The sequence below is a fragment of the Plutella xylostella genome, chromosome 5 (assembly GCF_932276165.1).
Source record: "Plutella xylostella chromosome 5, ilPluXylo3.1, whole genome shotgun sequence".
Classification (NCBI taxonomy): Eukaryota; Metazoa; Arthropoda; class Insecta; order Lepidoptera; family Plutellidae; genus Plutella; species Plutella xylostella.
This window is the reverse complement of record NC_063985.1, coordinates 10,215,417-10,233,225: the sequence shown is the minus strand read 5'-3', so window position 1 is coordinate 10,233,225 and position 17,809 is coordinate 10,215,417. Positions and strand designations below refer to the sequence as shown.

The 17,809-nt window shown below is 38.3% G+C and overlaps 3 protein-coding genes across 4 annotated transcripts; 2 read left to right on the top strand and 1 right to left on the bottom strand.

Moving 5' to 3' along the window:
* The first annotated feature begins 1,037 nt into the window (after nt 1–1,037).
* Nucleotides 1,038–2,714, top strand: LOC105387124. The gene is made up of 2 exons (XM_038112436.2): nt 1,038–1,346; nt 1,550–2,714. The coding sequence occupies exons 1-2, from the start codon at nt 1,224–1,226 to the stop codon at nt 2,690–2,692; spliced, it is 1,266 nt and encodes a 421-aa protein (XP_037968364.1). The 5' UTR covers nt 1,038–1,223; the 3' UTR covers nt 2,693–2,714.
* Nucleotides 2,715–3,936: 1,222 nt separating this feature from the next.
* Nucleotides 3,937–7,854, bottom strand: LOC105387125 (guanylate kinase). 2 transcript variants are annotated; one of them, XM_011557809.3, is made up of 5 exons: nt 7,733–7,854; nt 7,383–7,650; nt 6,802–7,025; nt 6,341–6,448; nt 3,937–6,112 (listed from the first exon to the last, which is right to left on the bottom strand). In XM_011557809.3, exons 2-5 carry the CDS (start codon nt 7,637–7,639, stop codon nt 6,081–6,083), a joined length of 621 nt encoding a protein of 206 aa, XP_011556111.2. In that variant the 5' UTR covers nt 7,640–7,650; nt 7,733–7,854; the 3' UTR covers nt 3,937–6,080. The 2 variants fall into 2 exon arrangements, with proteins under 2 accessions (XP_011556111.2, XP_011556112.2); XM_011557810.3 differs by having other exon boundaries at nt 3,937–4,318.
* An 858-nt stretch (nt 7,855–8,712) lies between these two features.
* On the top strand, nt 8,713–12,520 carry LOC105387126 (G2/mitotic-specific cyclin-B). The gene is made up of 7 exons (XM_011557811.3): nt 8,713–8,897; nt 8,990–9,201; nt 9,514–9,655; nt 9,864–10,214; nt 10,572–10,694; nt 11,033–11,253; nt 11,573–12,520. The coding sequence occupies exons 1-7, from the start codon at nt 8,868–8,870 to the stop codon at nt 11,949–11,951; spliced, it is 1,458 nt and encodes a 485-aa protein (XP_011556113.3). The 5' UTR covers nt 8,713–8,867; the 3' UTR covers nt 11,952–12,520.
* The last annotated feature ends 5,289 nt before the right edge of the window (nt 12,521–17,809 follow it).

Sequence of the window (17,809 nt, the reverse complement as noted above, 5' to 3'; positions counted from 1 at the left end):
ATTTAACACAAAACTTATAACTAGATAAAATTAAATAAGCACTAATAACTAACTAAATTATTAAACTAAGTATGTAAATATAAACAAAAAAACGCTAAGAATTAGAATAATATTTATGTATGAAACTGAAACCTAAAACTGACCTATTGGGGGCGGTCCGGTGTATGACTGGTGCATGTGCCTAAAATACACGCCGCATTGCCCCTCTGGACGGCAAGGGAGAGCCTTTGTAGGAGGAATGCTCCGGACCGGGGGTCGAGCCCCTTGTCCCTCATTCTTCTTCCTAGGTATTTCTTTCACAAAGGCTTTCCCCTGCCTTCCCCATGCGCCGGTGGTCTCTATGGCCAGAGGGACAAAGATGAATGAAGGCAAAAGATTTGAGTACTTCAAGGTTTTTGCCCTCGCCGCTGACTCCGCGGCAGCGCCCGCTGTCACTGTGGTGGCCGCTAAGTGTGATTGTGCAAATGTGCACACGCAAGTAGCGTCCCACAGTAGACAGCGGCCTTTCTCCCACGGAATCAGCGTTAACATTTTCTATACTACAAAAGCTCAGAATAATATATTAAATGTACCGACACACTAGCGGACGCGGCTAACGGCTGTCAGCCGCGACTGATAGTGTGCACGGTCTTTTGGGACAGTTCGTGCCAGATCGCTCTCGGACGTCTGAAACCTAAACGAACTAGTATATTCTAAGTCTATGGAATGAACACAGTCGTATCGTATCATCGTTGAATAGGTTGAGAATATTAATCTTTCACTCATTCATGCTCCACGGTCGAGAAAAACTGATGATGAGGCCACATTACCATCGCCTCACACGACTTGTTTATAATGATACCGCTGAGCTGCTGTCTACAGTTTTACAACCAAGGAACATAACTTATCTAGAATCGAAATAATCATTCAACATTCACAAATCTCACAAATGTCCGATGCCCACACAAAGTTGGATCATGAATATGAATAGGAGTTTTTTTTTCTGTGGTATGTTTGTTCTGACAGCGCGCGTTTTTTTTGTCTTTCATTTTTAAACTTGGAATTTCAATATGACAGTTTTGGCCGTTGAAAATGTTTTGAGTTTTGTGGTGCAACTTTTATTTTATAAAAACTGTGTTTCTAATCCTTTTTATCACACGAACACATAAGTAGCAGCGGTTTGATGTGTTTTTCGTTACTATAACTAGTTTATTGATAGGATATCTTAGAGTGGTTGCGACGCCATGGGAAGCAATACTAGCAAGGCCAGCAATGAAACTGCTGATACTCAACCACACATACCCGACGTCTGTCCCAGTTCAGACCCTCGATCTCCTACACCAGAAATAACGCGGACACCCTTACAAGTAAGTTGTACCAAAATGAAAATACCGCCAACCGAACCGACCAACGGTTGGTCCCCTGTACCTACATGAACCACCAACACCTATTTAGTAAGGTTGTACACTGATGCTTCCTTCCTTAATACAAGATGCCATCATGTACATATCTCCATGAATTCTATCAAAAGATAATATTTTACTAATGGTAGCTCTTAATTTATTTTCAGAACAACAATGGCACAAAGCATAACATAACAAAAAATGTTGACTTGCGGAAGACATTTGAAGGAACAAAAGGTGAAGAAAAGCTCATTCATAACAATCCAATTTTATCTGCTGTTATCAAGAATCATCTGCAGTCATACGACCCTCGATCTCCTACTCAAGACTTTGAAAGGACACCCATTGTAGTATCTGCTGATGATGTAAGTGGTGAAGAGCAGAACATTCGCCAGCAGGTTGATGGGGCATTTGGGAGTCCCTGTTTAGAGAATGATGGAGATGTACTAGATCATGCCGAAGAAAGGGTAGTGGCAGACATGGTGGTCCCAAGGAATTTATGTGATGGATTCTTTGACTTGACGCTTGATGATTCCCTCAAACCTGATGCTCCATTAGGCTCATCCACCGCATCAAATGATTCAATTGAAAAAGATATTTCTAATCAAAGTGTTGATAAACCCACTCAATTACTAGAAACTAATTTTGACTATGTAGAAGATAACAATGAGACAGTTCAAAATGAGGACTCTGAACAGAATGGCATCATGGAACAGAAAGCAATAATGAAGTTTAGGGTCCTTGAAAATGACCCAAGATCACCCTCTGTAGGCATTGACAGAACTCCAATTGTAGTTCCTAAAATAGATGAAGAATCAAGTGAGGACAATGTTGAAGAAATGTCAGATGACACCTTGATCAAGGTGCTACAGAGTACTAATGCTGAACTTCGCCAGGCAAGCTCAAAAACTGATAATAACCCTGAAGGACTGCTTATTTATGAAGATGAATCTTCAACCAAAATAAATGACACACCCAAAAAGTCTAAATCTGTTGCTAACAATGGCTCCAGAACACCTTTATCTTGTATGAAAAACAAAGGTGATGCAACCCACATTAGGTCCAAATCAGCTAACACATTGATTGATCCTAAATCTGAAAATGGGGTGGCAAAGATGCAGAAACGAGTTTCCCACATTCCAAGACTGAAGTCCCTGACTGTGACTAAACCACCTTTACCCATGTCTGGTAATAACACAGTGTCACTGAAAAACTTGACTAAAGCTGGAGTAGTTGGTGGTGACTGTGAGAACACCCCTCCCCACTCTCACCGTGATAGGTGGGACAAAGACAGTAGCATTGTACTGTAATTTAATCATGTAAAGATTTGAATATTTGCTTCAATGTTATGGACATAATATTCTTATGATCTTGTTCCGAAATTCTGTGTTTTGATATTTTAACAATATCATAATATAATGGCATAATTGCTGTAGCCAGAGTTAGTTAGATCTTGGTTATGTTAAATTTCTTTATTTCTATCCTGGACTACCCAGAACTAATCTTGCAAGTGGACTAGTAAATTAAAGATGAAGAAGTAGGTAGTCTAGTTAACACATTGATGGACACTAGATTAACGGTGAAACTCATAAAAACGCACAACATTTTTGTATGGGAGTTGAGTGATGGTTTGCTGGTGCACATGCCGGCACACTGCCTAGGCGCAGTAAAGAAAACACGACGTCGATGACCGTTGTGTGCGTGTGAGTGCACAATATTTTCTGTATGAAAACTTATTGCTGTGTGAAAAAAGGTACTCTGGGTGCACATTTAACTTTGAAATCCAGCCAAATAAAGCACAACAAGATGGTCTTCATACAAACTCTAGGTAAAACAGGACTGCATTGACCGTTGTTGAAATAATTAGAAAAAGAGTGGGGACTGCATTCGACGTTGTGATTTTTTTCAAAAAGTGTGGCGGACGTCAAATGCAGCCAGTGTCTGTCAGTGGGTTAACATTGTAACTGCTATTGTTATAGTCTAAAATCAAATCTGCTATTTTCAATGGATGTCTCTAAATTGTGGTATGATGACAATTGTTATTGATAGGATATTATGTTTAGATAAGGTTTAGTAGCACCTTCACTGTATAAGCACTTGTGACAATTCAATTAAAATGTATTCAATATTATTTAAGTTATATTATTAAGCTTTTTGCTTTAAAACTGTCAAGAATAATTTGTGTTTGATATTTGCAAATTTCGAAATTGATATCTTTACGATAATAATAATTATAATGTCTATTCCCTACAATGATTATGAAAGGTTTGTATTGAGCTATTGTTAACATTTGATAGTAAAATAAATAACTCAATAAGTTAATTTGCTTTTTACTAACCTACCTGAACATAATACTGACTATTGCCTATGAAATCATACACCTTTTCGGGAGTAGCAAGTAGGTAGGTATGCTTTGCTATTTAAATTCTAGATTTTGCATAGTTAGAAAGATTATATCGATCGATATGTAATTTAATTGTACACTGGATGGTAATTGAGTTTGGCATAGTACAAAATTTACTTGGTTTTAGGGGTACACAATAAAACACTAAACTGGGAATTTAAACGTTTATTTGACATCGACAACAATTACACATTGTTTATAATTATAACTACTTAGTAGCTCGGAAATATAAAATTAACTAATTATTAAATACATAAATAGAAAAGGGCCATAAATATTGTAGAGATATATTAATTTTAGAATTCGGTAAATTTGTATCAAATGTTACAGATAGGTTCTTAGGTACAGAATTGTTGTCAGGTTGATTTTGTATGGAATGATTTAGAAAACTTTACAGTTAGTATAAGTAAATAAGCTTCACAAAGAGTAGGTACCTAAATAATATACATCCAACATAGGTGTTTCTAACTGGGTAGGCAGGCACAGGCACCTAATGATAACCATTCGTCGTCACTTCAAAATCCACGGAAAACTAGAAAAAAATAATAGTTTTAATTATGTAGACATTAGATGAATGTGTAAGTACTTATTTAGTTAAGGTGTTTAAAGTGTAGTATAGATGATGTCACGTAGTACAGAAAGACATAATTAATTAAGTATTTTATTCCTATCATTTGTGGTCGAAATATTTTCATCACTATTACTCTGGCCAAATCAGGGAATATTTATGAGAGTAGGTTTCTTGTAGGTACTTTTATCGTAATTTTGGCACAAATTTTGGGATCCAATATTTTTTTCTTTTAGACTCATAACTGGCCACCTGGCCACTAATGCCATAGACTATGCAGCATATTGAGTGTATTTACACTCCCAGAGTCTAACATGGATGAGGACAAGCTTTGTTAAAAGTTTATAAGCAATTATAATTTTATAATGCATTTTAGCCAACAGACTAACACCGAGAAATACAAGGTAAGTATAGGTCCATAAAATATGTAAAGACACGAACACTTTAGTTCTACACACCCTACGTTAAACCTACCTATGGTAGGTAATAACAACAATAACATCAAAATAATTATGCATTAGCTGCTATGGGTGCTATGACTATTTGAACGGCACTATACTACGACACCTATAAGAGTTTTACTCTTTAAACGTAAGGGCTTAGCCAAACATCGAGATTTATTAAAAATAGCCATGTACGTACCAGCTAGTGACAACAAGCTTTCTACTTATTTACTATCCATTAGGTACTACTGTTTGTATGTAGAAGCTAAGCCTGGACTGGTACTGTAGTGAAGTGTGAAAACTATTTTACGCCTGTTTTGTGCAAGCGCATAATAAGTTAAATAACTTTGAAGTTCAGAGGCAGGCAGTGTTATCATCCTATGTGCATGTCTACTAGCTATAACATGGTGATAACTTGCTCAGTGTGAGCGTCATCAACAATAACTATAGTTACTGTTGTAATTGCTATTTGGTAAGACGTTGCTTCCTACGAGAGGCATGTAGACAAATTACTACACTTTTATAGTTAGATTGTGGTTATATTCGACAAAAGTAACTTTCCTTGAAGACACATAATTTTCTTACAAAATGCATTTTTGTTTTGTTCTCCTTTCTTGCTAGCGGAACAAATCCTAGAATGTGCCTATAATAAATGAGGTAAGTATGAGATACTGCAATAAATCTACCTTACCGACTTCAAGGTAACTTAACTGACATTCCTATATCTAGTGTTACAATAAATAATTCACAAATTAGTCAATTCACATTGAATTAATAAGGATGTACCATAATATAAACAAAGTTTTGTACTTACTTATTTTTTTGCCATCATTGACACTCTCAAAGTTATGGATAGGCTCCAGAAAATTATAGATAAAAATCTATTTATTACATAGCATAGGCTCATTGTGAATTGACTACAACAATGCTTAGAAAAATATTGAATCATATTTAGTAATGTAGTTGCATAGCCATTCAAATACTTAAATTAGAATTCAATTGATTATAACAATCACATGAACTTGAATTATTCAAAGTTAACCATAGCTGAATTAATTAATATTAGTTACAAAAATATAGTGGAGTCATCAATATTTGCAAATCATATTCTCTCTATCAGGATTCAACTAATCAATAATCATGTAGATTAACTTTGAATAGATTCTTGGAATGTCGCTCATCTTATGTGATTCATGTGAATGCTATAATATATTTCTCCTTGTATTGGGGTGAACGGAGAGAGTGTGGACACTGGGTCATGCTGCATGCATCAGCCTCACTGCTCACTGCTCGGGGCAGACGTCTGATTGGGAGCCTGGAAATTTTGGAGTGAACATCACACACCATTTTTTGTAATGGGTTTCCATAGTTGGTTAGGAGTTGTTAGTGAAAACTGGCAATGCATTTATTGTTTCGAGTAGTAGGTTTTATTTATTAGGGGATCAACAATGCTGCTGTTACATATTGTATAACATTAAACTTTCAAAATGCATACAATAAAAAAAACTCCAAAGACTGATATAAAACAAAAATCAAAATATACCTTCATTTTTATCTTCAAAGTTCTGTGCAATAAAATCGCGTAGTTCCGAATATGCTTTATCCAAATTATCATTCAAGATGACAATGTGGAAGTTTCCTGGCATTTGACCTGGAATGTGATAACATGAGCATGAAAACTGCTTTACATAACCATTGTTATATTTACTTACTGTAATAAAAAAAAACAATTGTTATTATGTAACATTTCTGCCATGACCATCTACTGCTGAGTATGAACTAATTACATCACAAAATCCAATCTTAATGAACTTTTTACAATACAGTTTACCAGTGGCCCTTATTTATGCTAAAATTTGTTATTGTTGTGTTGTTAGAAAAAAATAAACTCAAAAACTACTGAACCAAATAACAACTTTTCTCAATTCCCCCAGTTATGTGCTACTTTTGTTCCGGAATTCTACTCAAAACTTTAGATTAAATAAGAAGTTATAAAAATCTCACCAAATTCAATTTCCTTGCGGGCAGTTTCCAATCTCTTCTGTAGGGCAGCTTTGTTTTCTGTGTTCCGTGCTCGCAGGCGTCGCTCGAGCTCCTCCACAGAGGGTGGCATCACGAACACCAGCAGTGGCTCCAGGTCGGTTTGCTTCACTTGCTTCACACCCTCAATCTCAATGTCCAGGACGCAGATCTTGCCGGTGCGGCGGACATCTTCTACTGCTCTCTTGCTGGAAATAATTTTATTAAGAATCTTAGGACTGGATATTTAATAAGTTTTTTTTTCTTGATTTGAGGCTTTGTGTTTTAAACATGACAGCGTTTCTGAGGAATATATTGTGCATTTAGATCTTTCCATGTCTACAAATTAGAAACATGAATAAGCTGAAATTCCACATTCACACAACAGGAAGAAGGTCAATGCTTGGTCCCATTTTGTAAATAAACATACTGCTAACTTATAAATAGCATCTTTCTCCACATGAGCTGTAAACATTGCCTCAAAAATAAGAACAATGAACTTTGGCACATCGCCAATATAACAACAAGCACATGGTCATATAGTAGTTAACCCAGTGCAGACTCACCTGGTGCCATACATGTTGCCGCTGAAGGTGGCGGTCTCGAGGAACTCCCCGCGCTGGATGGCGGCCTGCATCTCCTCCTTGCTGGTGTAGTGGTAGTGCACGCCGTGCTTCTCCCCCGGCCGCGGCTGCCGCGTCGTGTGCGACACGCTGAACCCGAAGCGGTCCGGGAACTCCTTCAGCAGCATCTTCAGAAGCGTACTCTTGCCCGACCCCGACGGACCGCACAGCACCAACGGTCGTGGACCCTTCTGCACCATCGTAACAAATGCTGCAAGATAAATAATCGAATTAACCAAATTGGATTGAGGAGTATAGGAATAGGAAGGAGAGATATTAGCTTAGGTGTTTACCTCTGAGAAAATTCGTGGTTACTATTCAAAGCCTGTCTCGTGTATAGAGAGAAGCGTTTTTATTCCGGTAAATAGGCAATAAATAAGATCCACGCCGCAAAAAGCACCACTTTTCAGCCCCCGTATTTTGTAACTTTTTGAGAGTTAGCAACCGGTGATAATTGGTATCAACTTAGAGACTTATTAACCGAAAACATCAAAAATCTTAGTGAAAGAAATATGCAAGAAGCCTACCAATATATCCTCACATTCAACATAAACAGTTGTGAAATCAGATAAGTCAGTAAAAAGTTATTAATTAATAATGCTCTAAGTTGTCAGCCATTTTATACCAACCAACCCCACTCGGAGTTACAAAATACGGGGGCAGAACCCATTAAAATCAAATACTGTCAAATTTGACAGATGTCAACACAACTTCATAACTCAGCTGTCATAGTGACAGTTAATTGACAATAAACACAGAGTAAAAGCCATAGAGCACAAAACGATATGCGAAAAATAAGGAAAAAATTAAGCTGCGTAGAGACCGGCCCAACGAACGGGTTTCGTTGATCTTCGATCTGCCCTGTATTATGTATGATAAATATCCATCGTTGGGATAATCGTTGGCTCGGTCTGTACGCAGCTTTAGAGTTTATATTTGCTACTAGCTGTTCCCGCGAGCTTCGCGTCGCCTTAAAAAGTTTTCCCGTGAGAATTCCGGGTTAAAAAGTAGCCTATGTTCTTTCTCAGGGTCTAGCTAGACCATATGTATACAAAATTTCATTCAAATCCGTTCGGTAGTTTTAGCTTGAAAGAGTAACAGACAGATAGACAGACACAGTTACTTTCGCATTTATAATATTAAGTTAGGATTCATGGTCCCACTAGGGTCCCACCTACTCCAATCACAGATCACAAACATTCAAACATATGGATTGACACACAGACTAGTTATTCCATAAACAAAACAAACTCCATCCATCCCATCTGTCGGATTCAAATTTTTCCGTTATTTTCGAGTCAAGTTTCGTGAAGAAGGTAACGGCAGCTCCGCCAGAAATAATTTAAAAATAGCTGCAATAAATTAACGTGCTGACTCTCTGAGTTAGCTAAATCGTATTAACAGAAGGAATAACTAGCACAAACAGAAATGGAGATCCAGATGCGCAGGCACAGAACGGTAAGAATAAGAAATAATATTTTTGTAATTTACAATGGCGTCGTTTACGTGTGTTCAGCTGTTGTTATAAACACGATCGTATCATATATCAGGTGCAGATCCAGGACCAGGAGAACATTTACGCGAACAAGGGCAAGAGTAACCTGGCTCTGCCGGTGAAGAAGCAGGGCCTGTCTGTCCGCGGGGCGCTCGGGGAAGTGAACAGCAATGTGCAGGCTCAGCGTGATGTGGCCGTGGGGAAGGTGGCGTATGCGACGGCCGAGTTCGAGAAGAAGGCCACCCTGACCCGCGCTGCTGCGAAATGGTGAGAGATTTGCCAAATTAACGTCTTATTCTTTGTTGGTCTTGTCTACCCTCTTTATTTTTTTATTGTATGATGTGTGGTATTTTTGGCTGTATTTTATCTAGATGGCCAATTATTATGCATATCATTTAAGATGTTTTCTTTATACATGATTAAGTACAATTACTGCCCTGCTATTTACTGGATATGTTGTCATTTTAATTCAGGTAGAACTTTACTTATAGAGTAGAGTATACACAGTCATCTTTAAAATATTATCATATTGTAGTATGCATTTTTTTTGTTAAAGCAACCTCATTATCCAATTCACAGCAACACCAACTACAGCCATGTCCAGTCGAAGGTGGACACGGGGCGCGCCACCAAGCCGGTCATCCAGCCGTCCTCCCGACCCCCACTGAGACGGGAGGAGAGCACCGCCAACCTCGCTGCCAAGGCTGCTGCCCGCTCTAAGGTATTCATTATTATTCGGGGACTCTTGGGAATGTAATGATAAACAGCAAACTTTGGATAAATGTGTAATGACCTTAATATTGATCAGCTGATAATCCAATAATACCATGTGTAATACTCATACATTTGTAATTTATTCTATGCTCATAATCATAATTAAGTTCCTCATAAAACCAAGTTTAACATTTCTACTTTTATCCCCATTACAGGCAGCCTTCAAAGAGATTTCTGGCAACAGAAACAATGAAATCATCTTCAAGAAGGACTCAAAGAAGTCTAGCAAACTTTCATCAGTGAAAGAAGTGAAGCCGGATGAAACAAGGGAATCAACTCTGAAACCCATCATCAAGGAGCAGACACAAACTCTGCAGATGCTATCTCTGGAGTCCGACGCCTCAACTGATGATGAATGCTCCTCGCTGCCCAGTGACATTGAAGACATTGATGCAGGAGACAACAGCAGTCCGCTGCTCATGTCCATGTATATCAAGGACATCTACCGCTACCTGATTGAGCTAGAAGAGAAGTACCCTGTGGGTGAAGACTACCTTAAAAACCAGGTGAGGATCTTATACCATCCTACTTTTGTGGTTAATGCAGTACATCCTGCAAAGCCATATTTTATGTGGAGTTACATAATGCCCATACTTTATATGCCCATGATTTGAGACATATCCAACATTCCCTCGCGTCAGTTTTGATTAATTTGAAATACTTCTTATGATGTAGGTACTTACGCAAAGCATTGCGCGACAAATAATTTAAAATTAACATTATGTTTTCTATTAGAACAAAGTTACGGTGGTGTGGTTACCTACCTAAAAAAAATTGTGAACGACACCACAGGTGTGGTTTAGTGGTGTCGTTTACAATACACGAAGTTGCGCAATAACTCACATAACAACAATCCTTCACAGTCGGTGATCACGGGCAAGATGCGCGCGACGCTGATGGACTGGCTGGTGGAGGTGCAGCGGCAGTTCTCGCTGCTGCTGGAGACCTTCCAGCTCACCGTCGGCATCATCGACCGGTATCTACAGGTAGGCTACTTGTTGTTGTTCTTAATAGCTTTAGCAGCAGCAGGGTAGCTAGCAACTGACTACTTATCTGCTAGCCTAGTACGGGACGCAAAGCGTACACCAAGATCTAACAAAAGTTCTCCGTCGCGCTCGATCTGAAGGCCGCGCAATGTAAGTGAGCGCGTCGCAAAACTTAGTCACGCCCTGATAAACCAGAACACTCACTGAAATATCTGGCGAGGCTTCAATACCAACCTTTTGCACAAGTGCTCAGATGGTAGCCACTTGGAACCAACTCTCAGAGAGACTTGAGTTCAGCTCCTAAACCACCCTTACTTACAACCTTCGTCCCTCTCCAGGCGGTCCCGAACGTGCAGCGCAACGAGCTGCAACTAGTCGGTGTAACAGCCATGTTCATAGCGAGCAAGTACGAGGAGATCTACGCGCCGGACGTGGGCGACTTCGTGTACGTGACCGACAACGCGTACAGCAAGCAGGACGTGTTCCGCTGCGAGAGGGAGATCATGTGCAAGCTCGGCTTCTGCCTCGCCCGGCCCATCCCGCTCAGCTTCTTGAGGAGGTAGGTTTTGAAGGATTATGTATAGGTCACAATTCTAACTAGCTATAAATATCTCAAGTGAAGCGTTTCTAGATTCGTAAATAGATTTTGCATAGGCGTACGTGAGATACCAACTGCCTCAATATCTTCTCTCAAATGCAAACCAGAGCGGAACCGAGGGCAACTTCAGAACTGCCATTGTTATCGATTCGAAATGAAGAAGTGGGCACATTCTGTCTCAGTTAATACCTAACGCACTTTCTAACCGAAAGACCCACATTAGACAGACAATTAGCTATTTATTTCATCAACTAATACCTACAAATATTAAAATTTCCAGGTTCATCAAGGCGGCGCACGGCTCGTCCAAGAACCACCACCTGGCCAAGTACCTCGTGGACCTGTGCCTCGTGGACTACAACATGTCGCACTACCGGCCCTCGGAGCTGGCGGCGGCCGCCATCTGCCTCTCCCTCCACCTGCTGTCCTCCAAGAAGCTGCCAGACATCTGGACGCCCACCCTCGTGTACTACTCCGGCTACACCTTCGCACATATCCAGCCAATCATGAGGAAGATCGCCGTCATCGTCATCAGCGCCGAAACGTCTAAATACAAGGCGGTGTACAACAAGTATCTTGATACCTCTCTAGCGAAGGTCTCAAGCCTGCCCCAGCTGAAGGGAGAAGCGATATACGAACTAGTGAAGATAACCGAGTAAACTTGACGAGGATTTGACGAAACGTTTTATGGATTTTAATGCGACTGAGTTTTGTGTAAGCTTGTTTTAGGTACCTGCTGTGTTAGCTTAATTTTTAGGTATGGTTTATGTGTGACTGAGAGTCGGTGGACAGTATTGAAGTGCTCAGTCGAGTGATTTTTGAAATGTGTAAATTTTACTTATTGCCAATGAACATTTGTTTTAGGTTTAACAACGTATATATTATGTGCGTGAGACATTAGTTATAACAGGTATTTTAGAGTAATTTATCATTGTTTGTATTATTATTGACATTTTTATACCAATAAATGTACATCTTTGGTAGAACTACTGCATATTATGACATGACGAGTTTGGGAGGTTGGGTATAAGCATCTCTAGAGTGAGATGAAGGAAGAATGTACTGATTTTGAATTCCTGGCATAAGGTGTGATTTTCTGACTAGATCAATGTAATGTTTTATTTCGAGTTGTATAATTTTAAACATAATTTGTGGTAAGTTTATGTAATTTTAATTAGATATACACGGATAACTTTGTTAATAAATAAAATAATGTATTTAATTAAAATAGATTTCGTTTTCTTTTTTCACTATACATATATACAATAGGTAGATACTATATAAACTTGAAAACAGTAATTTTACAGAAGCAATAGATAAATAGATCAAATACTAGAGTAGGACCACCAAAACTAGCCTTTGTCTATACTCTATAGGTACAGCTAAGGTCCGATTCTCATACGTTTCATTTAGTTCTAAAGAACAAATTTTCAAAATAAATTGGAGGCAACTTACACCACTCCCTTCTAATTATTTCATACTCGTATTTTTTACGGATTACATAGATAATGCAGTTTCTTAACGAGAAGGTGTAAAGTTTAAAATGCAAAATCCTCACTAGTCAATTTCCCTGAACGCCAATCATCCCTTTGCCGTAGGAAATGAGTGCGAAGTAACCTGACGTTAATCTGATCCAAAGCCGTCGAGATAACTTCGCAAGAACTCCATTGACAGCTCTTATTAAAGTTAAGACTCAACTCCCAACGATGCGATAAAGCTGCGATTTGAAAAATTATACTCGGTAACACTAATTTATACGATAGCTCATACCTAATTATTAAAGTTAGAGATCTACTGAACCTACCTCTTGGAAGTTACCTATTGAGTAGGTATTACTAGTCTATGCTATTATAGTGTTTAACAGATACTATATATGTACTTATCTACCCACTATAGCTAGTTATACTTAGATATGTAAGTTGTTAGGTATACCTTCCTATTCCTAGTCTGTGTTGTAGGAAATGCCGCCACCGCGTGTTTTGAAACTATACAAGGCCAGAACGCAGAGGTTGGGACTGCTCGCGTATATTTTCAAATTAAAATGTTGCCATAATTTACTTGAAAGTATACAAGGCCATTACGCACTAATCGCGTATATTTTCAAGTAAGTTAGTCCAAAATTATGGCTTGAAAATATACTGCAGCAGTTGCCACTGCGTACTAATCGTGTATATTTTCAAGTGCCAAGCGGCAATGCGAGCACTTGAAACTATACTTGATTAGTTACCTGGTAGTCATTTTGAATTGTCGCTCTCTCTTTCTTTCATGCGAAATAGTAATAAGTCTATTGCTTTCTAAACATTGCATCATCATTCCGCACTTGGAATTGTTTTCGTAACGTGTTTTTGTTTACATCGTACAGTTAAAAAGTAAATAGATTTAAACTAAACTGTAGAACTTTTGTAAAAAGTAAAAGTGATCTCAGAAGAGGGCGTAGAACCATTCATAAAAGACAATTACGGTGAAATAAACTTAATGAAAAAAATATCTGTAATACCTGTATAGAGTAATACCTACTACACTCACGAGCAATGAATAAGTCCAACTAGCAAAAAGTCAACACCAAATGACCCCATTTTTTAAAACATTTAATTTAGAATTTTATCAAAATTTACGTTTTTAGTTGGTTATAATAATATATTTATGCGCTGTTAAATTAAAAATAAAATAAAAATAAAAATTCGTTTATTTGAAAACCAACAAAGACACATACAAATTGTTGAAACCTTGGTCCTCAAACTAGGATTCCCTGTGCTATGAGGACCAGGACCCGTCGTTGATTATTTATCTAATTTAAAAGTGCCTATTAGAAGCATATATAAATTACAAAAGTTAAATGCTTACTTGCTAATTAGGGATATACTTTAGATCTGATGAGATTACATCTGGTAGGTACATACTTAATTAATAAATAAAAAAAAAACAGTTATTGAACATTTAACTTTGTAGGTACATTTTTACATTTTGTACAAATTAAATGTACTTTAATATTGCCGACGGCGTCATTAAGATAGTCTTTTCCGTTCAGGAGCTATATATCGTCACTGGAACTTTTTCATTGCTGGTGAGTGTAGTAGGTATTACTCTTAATTCATATAAATAATAAGATATTAGTATTCTTACTTGCAAGTATGATTGATATAAATACCAATTAATCAATCAAATTAGAGCTTGTTCATCTTTATTTATTAACATTCTATATGTATGACAGGCAGAACAAGTAAATTGTAGTAATGTACCTACATTTACCGAAATCGTTAAGTAAATCAGAATCAGCATGTAGGTATAAATTAAATGCGACAAGTACGCCAATCAAGCAATGTGCGTAATAGCAATGTATATTTTCAAGAACGATTCAGTAAATCCCAACTTGAAAGTATACGCGATTAGTACGCACAAATCGTGTATATTTTCAAGTAAAATATTTTTTTTTTCACTTGAAACTATACAGTGCCAGTACACTATGGGTGCGTTCTGGCCTTGTATAGTTTCAAAACACGCGCCGCCACCCGGCCAGCGGCCAGCAGTCAGCGGGCGCTGCGGCGCTGCGTTTTTGTGCGCTTTTTCCCCCAACCCCAATCCGAAGAATTTATTAACGTTTGGCGGTTAGCGATGTTTTTGTAGCGCTTTTTTCGCTGGCCAGCGCGGGCGCCCTGCAGTGAGAACAACGTAAAACAAAGAAGTCTACGCATGAGTGTATTTTTTGTAGCCTTTAAACGCGCTGACTGCGGATTTGGCAACGGTTACGTTATTAAATTTATTTGTCCTTTATGTTTCTGCTTATTACGCTAGTACATAATTAAACAAAAGTCCAGGAAGGTCCACCAACTCATTTAATTTTCATTAGTAAGCAATATCTATACAAATACAAATATCTTTATTGATAGCCAAACATTGAATCAGTGTTATAATATCCCTAACCCCTACACTAGGATTCCCTGTGTCGTAGGGATTAGTCTCTTTCATCTTATGCTATACAATAAAAAAAAATATAAGTTGAGAATGAAGGTTAGTAGTAACACAGTAAGTATTTATAAATTTTTGCGACAAGACAATTTTTTCTATTCTATGGTGAGTATGTATGGTGACGAAGACCGTAAGTAGATATATTATTATAATAGGTAGAGGTAGGTGTAGGTCCTACTCCTACCTTTTCCGAACTATCTAAAGTGCTACACATAAGTATAACTACTACACATGAGTGAAACTGAAACTAGCAGACGCGCATTTCATTTAGAACTTGTTAGAACTTAAACAACTAAAACTAAAAAGGCACTTTGTGGCGGTTTGACACGAGCCAGGGTGTAGCGCAAGTTGCATTTTTGTAAAGCTGCATTGCCCAATGCCCATAGTACGTACTTGTAACGCACAAAGGCTCGCCTCGTAAATGCTTCGAGCCCGCAATTTACAGCTTTGTGAATCCTCTTAACGGATACTGGGGTAGTTAGTGGGAGCGCCGGTTATTTATAATTTTAACTGTGGCTCAAACGCGATATTGTATGGAATACGCACATTAGGTAGGTTCCTATTGATTTAGTTTCTGGGACATACCTAGACATTTCAAAATGATATAACGGATGGTTATATAAGAATCTACGTAGACATCTGCATACCCAAGTACATTAGCTTTTAAACACAGAGATTTAGCTACGTAGGTACTATACCACTTACATTACCCAGAGAAACAATTATAAAAATTGCACTCGGTGAAGGTGAACATGTACCTAGAGGTAAGTATTATACAAGCTTCGACCGAATAATTCAACCTGCGGATTGCACCAAGGACTCTATGGCACGCCGCCGCTACTCCGACCTTTGCTTCCATAAATTAAGTGACTCAGCTGTTTCAGTGATTTAGGGCATCTTCAGCGTTTACAGGACTGATTTTCATCAGTTATTTTTCAGTAAGCATTTCTGATGAATCACCCAACAAACACTGTGATTCATTAGATCAGGGATAGATTAAACCCTTGGCAGCGCCCATAATATGTTCTAGGTGTAACTTTGCAAACAATTAAACAATCTAACTACATACCTATACATGAATCTGGCAAGCTAGGTTACCTAACACTTAAACAAAACCTCAGCATATATTTTCGACAAGCTGTGGCAGCCCTGGCGCGGGGGTACTTAGCGTGGCGTCTCGGCCCAGTCGGCAGATGTTGTCGTGTCCTCTCGTTGTCTTCACAACTTTTAACGAGTTTGTCGGACAAACCAAAGGATTGTTACCCGTCGCCTTTCTGTATCTAACTTGTGTGAACGCTTGTTCTTGACCGAACGGAACTATCATATTTTTTGGAAAAAACGACTTTTGTTATTTTTATAGGCAGATTATGTAGATACTTAGATAAAGCATCCCTCATTTGTTCAATAATAGACGCATTTTTCCTGAAATAAAAATGACATATTATGTATCTAGCCTATCTGAAACCTAGTTAAACATAGTGAGATATGGCGTTTCGACTTTCTCCGTGTTCGGCATCATAAGGGTCACAGTGACAGTTAAATAAAGTCCATTTTTCTCTCCACCTTTAGTTTGCAAGGTGCGGGTGCCTATATAAATAGAGTGAGTCGCCCGCGCGCCTCAGTTGTAATATCACCATGCAGAAATGACTAGGTTTCAGATAGGCTAGATACATAATATGTCATTTTTATTTCAGGAAAAATGCGTCTATTATGTAGTCTGAGCCTATCTGAAACCTAGTTAAACATTGTGAGATGTGTTTATTATCGCATGGTGGAGAGAAAACCAACTGTGACCCATAAGCTACTGATGAGTATATCAGTAGATAAATATTTGAATCTATAAATTTATAATGCATAGATTTCTAGGTAATAGATATACTAAAAAGAAAGGTATAAGTATACATAAGACTTTTTTAAGTACTTCCTTATTATTCCTGACTTGTCAGAAAGTTATGGAAGGTATGTACCTATACATATAGGTAGGTATTTATACATATGGATACACACAGTGCCTCTTCGAAAGCAATACTAATAAGTAATTATTGATCAAAATCTTGTTATTGTCAAGGCAATATTTTTAACATACACTAGCCGAATGGATGGAACCAGTGAAATACTTTGCAACAATATTTAAAAGCTGTAAAATGTAGAATATCGATCCAGGCCGCTGGGGCTCAGGTCAGCACATGCTGACTAGGGTATGTAATTCTGGACTGACCTCAGAAATGCAGCAGCCGACCCTGGAGCCTCGAGGACCTGCTCAGTCAGCCCCGTACGACGACACGGCCTGCAACACCTGGCGCGGCATCTAGTCCTTGGAACGAGGAGTGGTGCTTGAAGGGAAGATAATTTTACTAAATATCTCAGCCTCATCAGCTACTGGAAAATATTAGATGAAGGCTGTGACACGGGCGGATAACTAAGTATTCAGTTTTTCAAAACATGATGCAGGTCACTACATTCATATTCTAGATTGACAAGTAACACACAGTCTAATTTTGTATTCTAACTAACTCGGCGGTTAACGAGTTCCTGTGCAGTCCTACTAGGA